This window comes from Phalangium opilio, unplaced genomic scaffold, assembly GCF_054372755.1.
Source record: "Phalangium opilio isolate 3A_F unplaced genomic scaffold, DU_Popi_V2 ptg000059l_1, whole genome shotgun sequence".
Lineage (NCBI taxonomy): Eukaryota > Metazoa > Arthropoda > Arachnida > Opiliones > Phalangiidae > Phalangium > Phalangium opilio.
In genome coordinates, this window is record NW_028324176.1 from 2846799 (window position 1) to 2864863 (window position 18065).

At 37.4% G+C, this 18065-nt stretch overlaps 1 protein-coding gene across 1 annotated transcript; it reads right to left on the minus strand.

Moving 5' to 3' along the window:
* Positions 1-237: 237 nt before the first annotated feature.
* LOC149667331 (zinc finger MYM-type protein 1-like) lies at positions 238-1086 on the minus strand. Its single transcript, XM_089841436.1, has one exon. The coding sequence runs from the start codon at positions 1084-1086 to the stop codon at positions 238-240; it is 849 nt and encodes a 282-aa protein (XP_089697562.1).
* Positions 1087-18065: the final 16979 nt, after the last annotated feature.

An 18065-nucleotide genomic window follows, 5' to 3' on the forward strand; every position in this document is an offset into this window, starting at 1 on the left:
GGCCTGTCTCAATTGCCTTAAAAAAGCGAAATTTTTTAATGCTTTTTCTATGGGACACTAACCCTAAAAACTGTGAATTTTCCTTTAACATTACGGAAGGGTGTCATGTCATATCTACAAGGGCCTACCAGCCCTGTAGAATTAAGTTGTTAAAGTTTTGTAATTGAGAAATATACCCGCGGCACTCGGCTGCTTCTTCAGACTTTCCCTTCTCAATAACATTCTCTAATGATAAAATCACGGCATTGAACCTATGTCTAAAAAAGTGAAGGCCTTTTTTTTGCTTGACCACCTTGTGTTGCAACTTTGTGGCATTTTTAGGATCTTGTCATAACCTAATTCTTTCTGGGAGTCTTCAAAATACGCGCTTCTTATAACCGAATTACTTTGAAAGTTGTATATTGCTTGTAGAAGAACGAGCAATTCTCGGACTGCCAAGATGTTGGAGCAACAGTCAACCAAAACTAAATTTAACCTGTGGGCGTAGCAATGCACATACGGACAATTCCCACCAACTGCCGCTTCAATTTTCTCTCGCACTCCGTTTACATGCCCACTCATAACGCTAGCCCCATCATAGGTCTGTGCTACGCAGTTTCCTATTTTTAAACCACAATCCTTAAGAAGCTTGATAATGGCCAATGAAATGTTCTCGGAATCAAATTTATGTAAATCTGTATACCCCAAAAACCTTTCTATGACGGCTTCATCTCTAATTCTAGTATATATAAGACATACACTCAACTTCTCTACACCCGCGTTGTCTCTCGTTTCATCGGCAATAACAGAATAAACTCCACCGGATTCATTAAGTTCTTGTAAAATCATTTTCCTTACTAAATTTCCACAAATATTAATTAGTTCATTTTGAATTGTACTATGCATATATTTGGCGTTATTAGGCATGTTTTCGCACTTGGCTCTCAAATCAGGGCATTTTGTTTTCAAAAGGTCTAAAATCTCAACAAAATTGCCTCTGTTTTCATTTCGGTCATCAGACCTATGGCCCAGCAGGGCGAGATCTTGTTGGGCGCAGAGTATTATTATTTGCTCGGTTTCTAATAACATCCACTCTATGATGGTCATTAACCTGACACGCTACTGAACCGCTAGCTTTCGTTTCCAAATAATCCAAGTATTTTGGATATGATTGTTGATGAGAAGATTTAGACGAGTTAAAATGCTCTTCAAATTTTTTTGCCATATTTTTCCAGTCCGAAAACCCAGTAATTAACGCCGTACTTCTACTACTCGGAAAATGCCTACAACAAACAATAAACCTTATCCTTTGCTACGGAGTATTCGAGCATTTCAAATTTGCTGTACCAAGAATAATTGGAGCCTCGATTTTTGCCACCAATTAAAGTTTTTGGGAAAGAACCCTGGTTTGGCTGAACGGGCAAACAATCTTTATCCAAACTAATATCCAAAGCATTTAAATTTGATAATGATTTTGTACTTCCCTCCTCTTTACTCCAGTTTTTAATGGGCTTTTGCTTTTCAATTGTATCGGTATCTCTAATTTTCAGCGCTTCTTCGGTAACCATTTCTGAACCTGAAAGCTCGAAAGCATTTATTTCAGGAAGAATGCCTGGAATGGTTATCAAAGTTTCGCATTCTACATCGTGCTCCTGAACCTCATGGTTCTCACCGAGACTACTAACATTCCCCTTAAATGACGGTTGAAAAAACCGTTCCATTGCACCTCTCAGATTATCAACTAATATTTCATCTCTCTTTCTTTTTTGACGTTTTTGGGCCCCCGAAATGAAATTCCTTGAGATCATATTTCTAGTTTTAAACTATCTATAGTAAACGCTTGTGTTTATAGTCTTAAAGAGACCGGGTTTTAGTCTTAAGAAAAGACTGTTGTTTAGTCTTAAAAACAACTGCTGTTTAGTCTTAAAAAAGACTTGTTTAGTCTTAAAAAAGACTGTTGTTTGGTCTTAAAAAAGACTGTTGTTTAGTCTTAAAAAAGACTGTTGTTTAGTCTTAAAAAGACTGTTGTTTAGTCTTAAAAAAGACTTGTTTTGTTTAGTCTTAAAAAAGACTTGTTTTGTTTAGTCTTAAAAAAGACTTGTTTTGTTTAGTCTTAAAAAAGACTTGTTTTGTTTAGTCTTAAAAAAGACTTGTTTTGTTTAGTCTTAAAAATTTCAGCTCTACTACAAGATGACTAGTTTGCTCTGCTCAACAAGACGAAATGAAAAATATACCATGGTTTTCACAAAGAGGCGCCTTTTGCATCAAACCTGTGAACAAAGGGAGTGGGAACGGAATTTTTTCAATCCACTACGAGAAATGTGACGGCGGGGGGGGGGACGACTGTCGGACGGGGACGTGAATATATTGTCCTCTCTAAGTTGGCTTTGTGCACGTAGGCACGTGCACAACGCCTCTTTCGTTCGCCTTCGCCATTGTTGCTTGACACCACTAGCGAAGCCTGAAAGACCCGAAAATTTACTCTCGTATAATCTCGGGTTTTCTCGATACTAGTTTATAGTTGGAAAATTTTATTCCTCTGCGCGACGTATGCCGCCTACGTTTTTAGGTCCTTTCTAGTTTTAATGCGAGAGGTGTAACCTGGGGGTCAACGGTCAACAATTTAGCGGGGGGATCTTGTTCTTTAGTATATAAAGAAAACGGGTTTTTGAAATGCTCACTTGTACATTAAAAAGGCATAATGTAGCGAAAATATCAATCAAATACTAACGGACCCTTAGGGGAGTGAATGCAGGTGTGTGATGTTGTGTTTGATTTTAACAAATAGAAATATAAACCGTGAAAGTACATAAAGTAATTAAACGCTGTTACAGTAAGAAATAAAATTTTATTTGAAGGCCTCTATAGGCACGTTTTTAAAAATATGGAGGCCCCCCAAGTAGGCCAAAATTTTTCAACGTAGGCACGTGCCTACTGCTGGCGGCGCGACTGTATACTGGTAAAGGGATGTTTTATATTCGAAAGAGAGAGGTCAAGCAATTTGCTTGATTCCTAATTTTATGTTCGGGCGCACGCGAGGGGCTGCTATCTCTCACTAGAAAATGTACACCTGATTTCAGATTCACGAATTCCTCCATTTTCAACCCTATGAATTCATGATTCTCTACTGAATACAGAATTCTTAGAAAGAATTCAAAGAATTCGAGATATTCATCAATGTGCTAGATGACTTCACGCAAGTAAAAAATGAATTCACATCGGAATTAATAAATTTTTTAGTGAATTCGTTAATGTTTAAGTGAATTCAGGGAATTTACTGAATTCATCAATGCTTTAGATGAATTCACTAAATTAAAAAGAGATCCCACTGAATTCATCTGTGAATTCGTAAATTTTGAAGCGAAGTCACGGAATTGATCAGTGAATTACTTAGTTTTGAAGTGAGTTCACGGAATTCAACGAATTCCTCTGTGATATTCCAGTATTCAAATGTTTTAAGTGAATTTTCGGTAAATAATTTAGTGATGGACTAGTCACCTTACGAGTCCCAGTATACCGATTACGGGTAAAAGCATTAGAAAGGAAATGTGTGAACACGGATGTACCTTTTTACTATACTAAAAGGATTACACGTAAAAGTGAAATCCCTGTCCTACAGTGGTTAATTAAATTATAAGACTTTACTAGTCATCGGTGGACAGAGACTTCTTAAGCGATAAGTTATTTAAAAATACTTTTACCTAAGGTCTGGTTAATAACACAAATTTATTTTTATGAGGTAAGGCTCCCGATAGAACTTGTTTGTGACCTTTCTAGATTGCGACCGTTTGAAAAATTTAAATCTAGAGTGGTAACCATGGTAACAGGAAGAATTTTTTGTTTTTGCTACCTGTTCTCTATACACTCTAAGAAAATGGGGTGTGCTTTAACACCTTTAAAAGTAGTTTATATGGGTCCAAATTTGACACCGTTACAGGTGTTCATTTACACCCCTGATAGGGTTTAATAACACTTATTTGAACAATTGGTGGCAAAGATAAGTATAAAATTTTTGCAACGGAGGTGCAGTTTAACACCTTTTTAGCTCTTATATCGCACGGAAAGTGAATTTTTACTCTCATATTAGTTTTGTGCAACTCCTTAAAGGGTGCGGCATTGCAACTTTCAGAGTGTCACTTCACACCTTTAAGAGTGTCGCTTCACACCTTTAAGAGTGTCGCTTCACACCTTTAAGAGTGTCGCTTCACACCTTTAAGAGTGTCGCGTAACACTATTAAGAGTGTCGCGTAACACTATTAAGAGTGTCGCGTAACACCATTAAGAGTGTCGCGTAACACCATTAAGAGTGTCGCGTAACACCATTAAGAGTGTAGCGTAACACCATTAAGAGTGTAGCGTAACACCATTAAGAGTGTAGCGTAACACCATTAAGAGTGTAGCGTAACACCATTAAGAGTGTAGCGTAACACCATTAAGAGTGTAGCGTAACACCATTAAGAGTGTAGCGTAACACCATTAAGAGTGTAGCGTAACACCATTAAGAGTGTCGCGTAACACCTTTAAGAGTGTCGCGCAACACCTTTAAGAGTGTCGCGTAACACCTTTAAGAGTGTCGCGTAACACCTTTAAGAGTGTCGCGTAACAACTTCAAGAGTAGGAGATTTTTTGGTAGGATAGTATTTGAAACTTTTCCTAGACTTAGGAGCAGAACCGATGACGTAAAAAAACACTATAGTAGCTACATTTTGACCACTCATGAGGCATAACTCAAATATCGAGTATGGTTTTCCTGTTTAGTTAGATTTTGATTATCCACCATTCCGCAGCATTATTAGCAATTAATGCTATATTCAAAACAGGGTTCCATCTTGAGAGAACTTCATCACCCACAGGGAGGAAAGTTCTCACATGCAGAACTATACCTCTTATAGCGAGAATTGTTGCATATAAAGTCATTTTTACGCGTTTATAAACTTCTGAAAAAGACAGAAAGTTTTTAATTTGTACAAATGCATAGGGTATTAAATTAGTTTTGGAGGCTATAATATTCAAGCAGTAGATATAGACGTTCTTGTTAAATTTAATAATCTCTTTTCACTGAGAGTTTTTCGAGCACCAGAAACGCGTTTAATCTAATTTGCACTACAGATTTTACAAAAAAAAATCCATTTAGTACAATAATTTTTCTCAAAATAATGATAAAACATGTCACAAAAGCAAGTGCCCCACTTTGGCTTCTCAAGCTGGCCCTACTGTGAGGTCAGTACCTAACCTAGTCTCGTTTTTTAAGGGTATCGCTTAACACCTGTAAGAGTGTCGCCTGACACGTTTAGCATAGCTATATGAAGGTACAACGACGCCAGATGACCAATTTCTTTGTTAATTTTATTTAAAGAATAAAACTGTTTTCTTTCATGAATATCATCTTTAAAAAAGGTTTAGCAATTACGTTTTTCAATAATTTTTTACTATTAGTATTGACTTTAATATTAAAACATTAATGAAAATGAAAGACCTTATTTAAGAAACCCGCAGTATTATAATTTTCATGTTTAATTTCGAACGGTGTTTTAATAGTGTTATTTTACACCGAATTTACACTTTAAATTGGCCCCTAAAAACTCAAGGTAATAAAACTCTCTTTTGGGTTTTTTACGGTTTTTACACCGTTTTAACACGTTTTTTACACTTCCGTTTCTTAGAGTGTATGCTTACCAATAAATGCTGTATTTTATAAGACCCTTGAACAATAAATGTTATATTTATTAAGGTCCTTTTCTAATATATTGATTTTATTACAGATTAGCTTAACTTCGGTTAGGTTACAATAGAGACTTGCTAGTAAACTTGTGATTTGACCATCGCAGTGTCATTATTTATATTGGAAAGTGTATTGATAGACTTAAGCATTAGAACAAGGGTGTTTAATAAAACCAAAAGAAAAAATCCTTAATTCCGTTTGTATAAACGGCATTAAAATATATCGTTAAATAGCACTAAAAGTTTTAAGATCATAAATACACCACATTTTGGCTATGTCCGGTTCAACGGGATTCGGTTGAATGAGACATACGGTCCAATGTGATTCGGCCCAATGGGCCTGGAGCTGCTTTTCCACCAAGTAAACTTTACTGTGTAAACGCAATTTTAGTTAAAAACTGTATTTATCACATATTTCAGAAAAAAGTTGGATGAAAGTATCAGATGACCAATAAGAGACACAGCAAGAAAGTACTTTTAAAATTAGTTCTATCCCTTAATACTAACCTGTTTGTTTGGTAAAAGAAGACCAAAATAAATAAATGTCGCGCCCAACAAGTAAGAACAACATTTGAAAAATGGCAAATGGCTGGGAATCACCCCAAGGGTTTTCGAGTAATCTGCCCCTCTGCACGTTTACAAATATTAGAAAATTAGATCCGAAGATATACTCTGTCATGGGCCTGAACCCATCATTTTGACTTTGGAAAATAACTTTTTATAAAAAAATGCTATCAACTCTAGAAGCTTTAATCCTATTAAGTGTAATAAAACACGCGTCTCGTTAAAACATCAGGTCATTTCGATCAATAGGACCAAGGATCTGACAAAAAAATCTACGTCTTCCCTTAGAACTTAGCTTTTTTTTTATTTTTTTCAAAAGTCTCGCTTATACTTGTGAATAGAATTCTTTGAACGGGCTTCTATAGCGCGAGCAGCTTGCGTCGTCGAGTGCGTGATCGAGTGGGCTATTGTCAAATCAAATACACTGAACAATACTTTTAATGAATTAAACTGGGCCCAGTGGCATTTATACTCTACCGTTTACAAAAATATCTCATTGAAAAGATGAACACACGAAAAAAATAATGAATATCAAAGAATTCATTGCGGAATTGAGTGAATTCGTATGCATTCTTAAAGAATTCGAGCTCATTTTTCTGAATTCAAATGAATGCATGCTAATTTTCGGGAATACAATTGAATTCATTAAAAAATTTAGGAATACGCTGGAATTCATAAGAATTCACCAAATTATTTCGGAGGATTCAGTAAACTTGCCAAAGATTTTTAAGAATTCATAAAGTTTGATCAGGAATTCCGCTTGAATTCATGAAATTTCTTGGGAATTCACTTGAATTCAAAGGGCTATTCTTGATTCATTGGAATTCACTTGAATACATGGAATACTTCGTGGAATTCAGAAGTTTGTTTTTGGAATTCACATTGAATTCAGCCAGTGATGTACACCGAATTCGCGAGTTAGAAGCCCCTCGGGCGCACGTGATCATTAATTCCACAAAACTTTCAATCCTGTGCTATTTAGCATCACTATAAGATCAAGCTCGCTTCCTGTAATAAAGATATGAATACGAATTCATATCTCTATTACATAAAGTGAACTTGAGCTTAAGACTTGTACAAGGCGTATTTTCGCCCTTTACTTAATCTGTCTCTTATCTACACGTGTTAAAGGCTTGTAATTTTAGTCTAGGTTTATTTCGGTCTTCCGTTGTTTGATTATGCAATGACACTTGTTTTTGCGAGTTTTTCGGACGACTATCATAACCATGGAGCCGTGTTTGCAGTGGCAGTGCCAGGGGTAGGCCACACAGGCTATAGCCTACTTTTCGTTTCTTTTTGGGGTCCATAAACGCTGTTAGAGGCACAATAAGGCCCTGAAAGGGCCTCCTTATGTTAAATATTTTGGGCCCTTGCGCTAGACCGCTTACCTTCAGAAGGGAAATTATTAAAGAATATTGTTTCTACAGACAAAATGGATGTGAAAAATTACCCGTTAAAATAAATATGTCTAAGGGATCGTAAATTAACTACACGCTTAAAACTCATGGGTTCAATGAGTTGGGCTATTTGAATTTTAACTACAATTTGGTTAAAAAATAGCCCAGTAGTAGTTGAATAAACATTCCCTGGTAGTTTGGGATGGGGTTGTATCAAACCCAAAAGATATGGTTATTGCAGTAACCCAAATTGGGTCATTTGCAATTTTAGGCAAACCAAGCACACAAATACACGATATTGTAAATTATTTGTTTAGAAAACTTTGCAATACCAGTTATTTAAGTAATATGTAAATTACTCTTTCTATATTAATTTTGAGTTGATAAACAAGATTAATAATCTGGGAATTTCAATTGATAAACTGTTTAATAGGAACTGAGATAATACATGTTTGTTACTCCGAGTCTAGGCGCGAACTGCCTTGTCACAGACAACTTCCTGGATCCAAGTATGGATGGGTAGCCTTGTTATTTTCCCAAGAATAGATATCGAGATCAGAATGACTAAGTGTTTTCATTTTGTAATTTTAGTTGTCGGGAAATTTAAATGCTGTAGTTAATCTCGGACATATTATAATTAGACATAACATTATTAATTAGACATAACATTATTAATTAAACATAACATAAGAACATTATTAATTAATAAACATAACAAGTAGGGACACTGCGTCGTTGCAATGTAAGTGACATAGCTTGGTGGATATCTGCCTCAAATAAATCATAAGACTCCCAGCCCGCTATGGCACGGCTTTCCATTTCTCTAGAGAAGGTTTCAAGACTCGCCTCATCATCAAGCTTCCAAAAAAAATTAGGGTTGGAACCAGTGTTGGCCCGTGGTAAAGGGGGTGGAAAGTGGGTACCGATTAACTCCATGGTGATAAGATTGTGATCACTATCAATATTGAGGCGCCCTGAAACGTCAATTTTCAAACAAGATATACGCTCCACAAGAACGTCGCAGCATAACGCAAAATCAATCGTCGAAACTAAACACGGGCCTTGCCAAGTAGAAATTCCCTCACAGATGGGGAGACAGTTGCAAATGTGGAGTGCATTTCTTTCAACAAATTTGTTTAGGAGTTTCCCGTTAACATCCTCCGTTCCAAACTCGTTATAGTCACGCATTATACAAATGAAGTTTCCTTTCGCTTTTTCATCCAGGACATGTTTTTGGAGACAATCAAAGATACGCGAGTTCCACTCCTGAATAGATTTAGCTGTACCCGTTGCACAGTATACAACCGCGAAGCTTATACAAGGGTAATCCTAGCATTGGAACCACATATGCTCCTGACAGCATTTAGTTAGTACCACCGAACTCGTCTTGCGATAGATAACGCCCAGGCCGCCACCCATTTTTGCTTTCAGGACTCTATTCAAACCAATCCATTGAAACCCCTCAGGTAAAGAGGATTCCTCACCATTTCTTAGGTGAGTTTCAGCTACAACCAGAATCGTCTTCTGTGATCAACAATTTCCCAAGTTCCGCCCATTTCTGTTCGAACCGACCTCCCCGAATATTCAGGAAACCAAAACGAAAGGTTTACTTGGTCCTTTGACTACGCCGTTTCCCCCTCTTGTTTGTCATTCGTTTTTGGCGCCTTTTGTGTACTTGGACGTGAGATACAGATATACCCTGACGTAAATCATCTGGTGCCGCAACCACAGCTCCAGAAACAGCTTCGACCAGAGGTCTGAATTGCACTGGTGTTAAGGGCGCACTTTGGGCCAAAGAGGGCAAAAAATCATGCAATACCACGGAATAAACTGGTTTATATTTATATACACTATTTACACTATATACAGAGTCTAAAACAGCGCCTGCTGCCCTAGAAACAGGCATCATTGCGATTTTTTTAACTGGCCTTCCCCTGGCGGGTTAGCCACATTCTGGTCACCATTGCCCGGACGCTTACGCTGTGTAGCACCAACGTTGCGTGAGAGGTACCAAGACCGCATTCGCTCCTGGATAGACCTATCTGGCTTCAACACTATTTGACGGGTCAACTCGTCATCATTCTTCTTTAATAACTTTGCCTGCTTTAGTACATGGGTTTTCATTTGGGTGGAGGCACAGGTGATTTTTATTGGTCTCTTGCTGAGTTCTTTGTTTCGTCCAAAACGTTCAGAGCTGAGCACTTGTACAGGAGAGTCCTCTCCCAGCTCTAAATGTTTACGGAGCCAATCTTCCGCCCGTTTAGGACATTCCAATTCAGCAGTGCTGCAGCCAAAAGCGATAATATTGGTATTCGGAGGTCCGGCTGCACGAGGCATTGCCCCCTCAGCAGCTTCAACCTGGTCTTTCATAGACTGCATGTCAGTTTGTAAGGCAGCTAACTGTTCCTGAAGAGTCTCAGTGACACTTGCCTGGATGGCACTCGCCTCCCTCAGCTCCTCCAACTAAACTGAGACAAATTCCTCCCTAGCATCCAGGCGTTTGTTTAGACGCATTTCTAGTTTTTCAAATCCAGTATCCAGCTTAGAGTCTAACGCTTTATTATACATCACTAAGCTGTCTATTTTTGCCATCACGTTATCCTGGTAATCGCTCAAATTCAGCTCCAGGGAATTCAATAAAGAGTCTAAAGTGAAACCTTCCCTATTGTTGGCAGCAGACGAGCTTAAAACAATTTGGGGATTTCCAATATTGACCAAAGCCCCTTTCATGACAGTAGAGGGGGTGGCAGTAATACCACCCGTAACTTTTGACAGCGCTATGGCGTTATTACAGGTGCCAGCCATAGCACATGAGGGACACCTCCAAGCCGTTCTGGCTAAGCGTGCGACACTTGCAGGCCTGATATTAAGGCATTCTGCATGGAACCACTGAGAACAGTCATGACACTGGATCCAGGTATTCGCTTTGCCCGAGCAGAGTTCAATAGGGGTATCTTCGGCACCACACTTTCCGCATACATCAGCCGTAGTCAAACCAAAAGCTAATACAACGAACAATAAACCAAAAAGTCAGTTCATGGATTAACCACAAAGAACCCCGTAGCACTCGGTTGACCAGAGCCAACTCGATTATGGGCTTACGGCTGCAAGCAAGCTGGTGTCACTGGTGTGTGGAGTTCGCCATTTTGTCTTGGACTTCTCCACTGGACGCTGGTTTGTTCTATATTTTTTTCATTCTAATTGAGTTATTTTAATTTATTTTCAGAGTTTGTTACTAAAGAAACTAAAATACCTGAATTTCTTGACAATTCAGGTTTCAGTGACTCTATGGATGGTCTACCAAAGGTAAACATTACAATGCCAAAACTTCTTGGACCCAGTGACAAGCTGGGTACCAAGAACAACAAGGATGGTCTAGCAAAGCTAACCACTCCGATAAAAAAATTGGACCCAGTGACAAGCTGGGTACCAAGAACAACAAGGATGGTTTAGCAAAACCAACCACTCCGATACAAAAAATTGAACCCAGTGACAAGCTGGGTACCTAAAACACCATGGATGGCCTAGCAAAGCTAACCACTACAGAAAACGTTGAGCCATCAGTCTCAAAAGCTCAAAGACCCATTGAGAAAAAGGGTATCTCTAATGTTAACAAAACACTAGACATGGACGAAAGCTTGGGAGAAGCAAGTGATTCTGGATCTTCATCAGATGAATAAATATCAAACTCTCACTGTACCTCTAAGGCTATAACTAGAACTTTTGAGAAAGGTCCTTTGCGTTGCAATACTACGAAGCGTTTACTTCATAATAATAATTTCAAATACAATGTCGAAAGAGAGAGAAAAATATCAGATGATCCGTATTGCAATTTAATTGAACTAGCAAACGGATCATTTCATGGAATGATATTGAAAATAGGTTACAGTACTTTTCGCGTAATTTTGACCATTCCAGAAATGTTAGAGCTCTCGCTTGTTAAGAGCATCAGCTGATGATCCAAACTTTGAACAGGTGATGTCCTATGACACAACTTTTGAAGTGGGAAATTTTTATGTTTCCTTTTTAGCAATGAAAAACCGAAACTGTTGGAAACCCTTTAATTCCTGTCTTTGCTATGGTACATGATCGCAAATTCATGGCAACGCACAGTCATTTTTTCCAAATCTTTGTAGCTCCTTCATTGGAGCTGGATCAATATGGTCAAAATGTTCCTATTATTTGTGACAGAGAAGCTGGGTTGATACAAGCCATTTCAGGAAGTTGTGAAATTGGCCGAAAAAACCTTCTCTTCTGCCATAACCATACAAAGAGAAATATTACCGATTGGCCGGTTAATACGAATGCCAGTGCTGAAGATAAAAAGGTGTACTCAGAGTTTCTAAATGGCTTGATAAATTGTGAGACAGTAGAAGAATTCGATGAATTATATGACACATATAAAGTAACTTGGAGTAAAGAATTTGAGAAATACGCCGACAAAGACATTAAAACAGCTTTGCGCAAAGGATGCATAAAAGCTGTAACAAAGAGATTTGCAGCTTTCTGGAATTGTGTTCCAACAAATAATGTCAGTGAAATCCTCAACGCAAACTTCAAAGCATATATTGATAATAAATAATTAAGTGTAAATGAGGTTGTAGTTGCCATAGTGAACTATCAATTATCAAAACTGAAAGAAATAAACCGAGCATATTCAAGTATAGGTTCGTATTTTTTAAAAACAAATCTAAGAAATCCAGAACTTGAAGGCAACCAAAACCCGGCTTTAAAAATATTGCCACAAAAAGTCACTGAACCGTCAAAGATGTAATTGATCAATTAAGATCCTGCTCAGATAATGATACTAAAGGCTCGTTTACACAAGCGCGAGAATATGAAGCTTAAAGATGAGAGATGAAGCTGACCCGTGTTTCTGTTTCTCGCGTGACCGTTCACATGCCCGCGAGAATATCACTTGAACGAGCTTTTGCCTAGAGATGAAGCTGATTTTCCGAATAAGCTCGCGATCTGCCCTGGCAGATTTTCTCGCACGAGTTCAGCTTAATCGGAATATCATGTGACTTTTGCTATCCAATGACAAGCATTTGTTTAGTCGGCGCATGGTCGGTGGTTATTTTGTCTTTGTCTGCTAGTCATTCACACTTGATTTTGAGAGTAAAATTTTACAGAATAGAAAGAACGATGTCTTTGAAGAAAAAACGAACATGAAAATATTTTAAAAGCCAAAAATAGAAAAAAGGACAAGAAAGTAAGTTACTTTTAATAAATATAATTCGGGATTAGTAGGAGATTTGGGACAAGTCCAACATTAATTATCGAGACAGGGACTTGCAAAACTTAAAATCGGAAGCCATTGCCAGGGAAATTAAAATAACAGGCAATTAATATTATATTAAATGATAAGGTCGTTTCTAGTCCCTCCGCCATTTTGCATGTTTACGTTCTCGGCTTCTCGCAAAAGCACGCTAACTTGAAGCGCCTATGTGAACGATAGGCCTCGCGTAGAGAACAAGCTTACGCCGAAACCAATTTTTTGCGCGAGATACGACATCATACTTCGGAACCTACTTTCCGCTTCAGCTAGAGAACCTCGCACTTGTGTAAACGAGCCTTAAGAAAAGGAAATCATCTTAAACAACCAATATTGGAAATAACGCTTTAGCATCCTTGTGCATAGAAAAACAGTTAATAACGTATGAACCAAAACCAATGTCACATTGTTGGAAACCCTATTGACAAGGTTTTTCACGCTGTCGAATTAACCAAAGATTCTTGCACTTGGGTTGTTTCCATACATTTGCAGTAAAGCGATTACTTGGAGAAGTGGGAAAACAAGCGATCAATTCTACGACGCTGTTAAAACCAAAAATTTCGAGTGGTCGCAAGAGGCCAAGAAGAGAAGATTATGACTATTCATTTAGTGCAGCTCCCGATTCTACTTATGTCGTCGAAAATACTGGTAATGACCTGGAAGGTTTGAAAACAATTGATTTTTCTTTAACACACGCTGAAAAGGATCAATTGCTTCACGACGAAATGGAGCTTGATAGCCATCATGAACAGCTGATTAATGATGAATTTTTGAGCATTCCACACGAAAATAATATTAATCAAATAGTCACTTAAGTGAGCAGTTCAGTCGCCCAATTACCAAATGAAAGTTCAAACTTAACCGAAGCGAAGAGCATTATATATTTGTGTTGCGTAGAGTCCAAAAACGAAGCAAGCGAAATAACTGATGATAAAACGTATGAAACCTTTCCAGAAACTGAAGAAAATTTTCTACTTCAATTGGAATGTCATGCAACCATAGAGACTCCAAATGAAAGTTTAATAGATATGCCTGTGTTAGAGCAACCGACGATTTTTGGGTCTGGAAATGTTTACCTTTATAACCTTATAGACAAGCTTAAGAAGTCTAATGTTCGAGAAGCTGACACTCAAATCATATCAAACAGTTCCTCAGATTTGGCAAGTTCCGGCTGTTCCTCGAAATGCGAAAAATCCCCTGTACTTGAAAAACGAAAATGTTGAAACGTTAGTAAAAGAAAAAGAGCCAATCATTGACCACGGGCAAGCTTTCCTTCATAACATTATTGACTCAGAAATCATATCAAGCATTTCCTCAGATTTGGTAAGTTCCGGCTCTTCCTTGAAATGCGCTAACTATGACGGTAGTGAAATACCTTTAGATTACGAAAATGCTGCCAAGTTCGTTAGATGTGAAGATTTTTATGAAAATGAGCAAAAAAAACTCTGAAGCTGAACGAACCAGTTATTGGTTTCCTAATACATAATTGTATGGCTAATTTGGTGAAAGCCCATCATGCTGAAAATCAGGTATTGGTTATTGAAAGTGGAATGTTTGTAACTTTGCACAAAGCCCTACATGGCTTGGTGTCAAAAATTAGCACCAGTCAAGGTTACTATAAGTCAGCATTCCAATATTTAGAGCATAATGAAGCCGCCAATAAAGATGTTCTGGCTGTTTTTAGGGCTTATTAATTCACGAGAAAAGAAAATTTGCGTCTTAGATGGCCTGCACACAGATCCAAACGAGCTTATTAAACACATGAAAAGGCTATTAACCTTTGTTATTCTTACATTACACATGGCTAAATAAAGTTTCAATCGTGGGTTTTTAAATTAGCGTGGATGGTCCTACTCAACAGGCAAGTACCAACGACTATGGTGTCTACGTTTTGTATTATTTCTTTTCTTTTTTGAAAACTCAAAAAACTGAAGCGCCGTCATCCTCTTTGATTGGCAAAAAATGGGCCTTTCATGTTAACTCGTTAAAGTTTCATGATATTAAAGAAATTCCTAGAAATAAGGCGAAAGAGGGCATTTCAATTCCACAAACGACATCGACATGGCTACGGCTATGGAATAAATTAAAATGCAATCAAGCCAAAACCGAAAATGAAGTGAGTACGTGGCTTCTAAAGTACCATAAAAAGGGCGTCATCAAATGTGATGCCGATTTTTGTCCTGGGTTTGGTAAAACAAGTCATTACGTCATGTGCGTTAGTTGCAGAAGATGGTTATATGACCAAAGTGAAAATTTTTCAAGCTACAAAAATGAAACGTACTATCTCTGTTCCACATGCAAAGAATAGAAATATATGTTTATTTTCATATCTTCAAAGTTGACAGACGCAAATTTGTAAAAAAATTGTAAATCTTTTATTTCTTTTACAGACCAAAAAATAGACCTTAAATTTTAATTTTCATTTTTGGAATAACGTCCATTTATAGCAAATTTTGAGACCTTCGGCATAAGCATCCTCACTAATATTTCTACAAACAGATTTCACCTTCGCAGACACAGGAAACAATTAAAACTCGTCCAAGGCGAAATATTTGAACCAACTAGAGTTGCACCGATATATCGGCATATCTTTTTTCATATCGGTATCGGCCAATATCAGCTTCATGTGCATCGATATTTTCGGGAAAAACTTGACAAGTTATATGGTCCTCAATGAATACTAATTGAAGTACATCACACAAATTTATTCCCACAATTTAACATTTCCCTTTAATAATTCCAGGTTTTCCACAATCTCAGTTTTATTCCGTTGTTCACAACTATGAGAAAGTAATTTCCCTAGTTTCCAAAACTGCCACAAACAATCTAAGTCGACACTGACGCTCTCTAATGCGTTTGGTGTCACTAATGTACACTTTGAACTTTTCACTTGTGGTCCACAAGTTTTCTTATAACGCTACCTCTTGTTGAAAAAAGAAAGGAGGTGCATTTTTGCTAAAACCCAAGGAACTTAGACCACACCATTTTTTAAGAAAGGGGGTTAAGGCTAAAATATGTATCGGTACCACATTAAACGAAAGAGAATTGACACATGTCGCTAATAAAACTGAGTAAAAACGTAAATGGTCCTAGAAATGTTGATTCTATTCTTGATAACGATATTCAGGGAGAAATATTTTTGTATGGGCCGATAATATCGGCCGATATATCGGCAACGAATTTCCGATATATCGGCTGTACCCATATAGGTGCATCCCTAGAATCAACAGGCAGCAACTTTTACTAACCTACATGCCTATAAACCAAGTGTACCGACCGCAATTAAAACCAACCTTACCTGGAATGGAATATTCAAAGTTGCGTGTAACAAGCTGCCTTTTCTTTAAAAGGAACTTGTACATATATATCTACCTTGAGAGAAAAATACACGTGGACATTAATGATCATGTCCAAATAAATTTTGTCAAATAGTAACATAAAATGCCGAATAACAAATTTTTACCTCTCCGAGTGACGTATGTCACGGAGAGGTTCTGTAACGATCGTTTGTGTCTGTTGTTACACCCACGTGACCGCGTTCGCAGTTTCCGAACTGCTTTCACAGTCACGGAAATGGCTCCTCTACTAGAGTTCTCACACCACCATCTTCTGGTCTTTGTCCATCCCACACGGACACCAGTCTGTTCTTTTCCTCATTGACTGATTTCCATGTGTCCAAGATTTATCCTTATTTGATGTAAAATGTCGTCTGCTTTACTGTATATTCGCAATTCTTGGAATACTGCTTCAATAATTCGTAAATTTTTACTTCAAAAAAGAGAAATAATTCCATATCTAGGGAAATAAGCTAGTAGTAGTAGACCTCTTGACTCGGAGAGGTAAAATTTTGGTTTTCCCAACTTGTTATATTTAGTACGAATTTTTAACACTTCACTCAGCCACACGGAACGCAAAAACCTTTAAAATTTTTTTAAAATCAATTTGGGGGGGGGGGGAATGGCATCATGGTTTTTAAGTGTACTTTAATATTGTAAAGTTTTTTTAAAAAAAATCCGTTTTCATATTAATTGTTACACTAATCCGTGACTGTGGCTTTAAAATCTTATCTCATTAACTTTCGTCAATGACTTCATTATGCTAAGCAACTTTGTTGAAAAACGTGTAAAAGAGAAATAGCGTGAAAGTAAGCAGTAAAATAGAGCTATCGCGCTAAAACCCTATGAAGCATTCCTTCTTCAGGAGGACTGTTCCCATCTGGAACTCCCTTCCTACTGAAGTAGTTGCCCAGCCCACTCTTCCCCTATTTAAATTCAAACTACGTAAGTTTCTAAAAATTTAACTCGAATGGAGGGAAAGTAATCCACCAATCCCTGTCTATTACTTTATTATCAGCGTATATTTTTTATTAATTTATGTTCGTTAGATTGGAGCTGTAGGGCGTCATAGCCCTAGATCGTCAATTATCTTGAGAATGGGCTTCCTCGTACTGAATCTCAGCTGAACGTTTTTAGGGAAATTGAAGTGGTAGAAGTTTCATCAGCAAATAATCACAAAACTAGGTAAGTATTTTGATCTATTGAATTTAAATTGTTAGCGTTTCAAAATTTCAAGGACTTGGGAAAATAAGCATCAAACATTTTTTATAAACGATAATATATATTTTCCACAAATTTCACATTCATGCATGTTCTGTTTTCGCTATGAACACTGTAGTGTACATTTCTAAATTAGAAGAGACTACATTTATATGATTAATCCACCATACTCAAGTTCCAGGTTAAAAACCACATGCAATACATTTCTTTTAAGTTTCATCTGCAAAACGCAATTTCACATATTTTTCCACTATTTTATTTAAAAATGACACTATCGTGTTCAGAGAAATGTTGTATAGGATGGAACATGTTTTGTTCTTGGCTTTTCCCTGGTCCCATAAATACCGATATTATATCCCATGATTAATTGCTTATAATTATAATATTTTGGGCACATCTTCTACCAATGATGTATGTTGTGCATGCAACACAGAAACGAATGCATGCTCGTTGATCGGAAAAATCGCGATAAACTATAAAATTCCAAAACTCCGAAGACGTATTGAAAAATTGATCAAGAAAGCAAATCCTGTTGTTTCTCTCCAAGCGAATAGGTCAAAAATAATCGATGTT

Coding starts and splice junctions, on each gene's coding strand:
- LOC149667331 (XM_089841436.1), bottom strand. CDS start 1,086: ATGACCATCATAGAGTGGATGTTATTAGAAACCGAGCAAATAATAATA.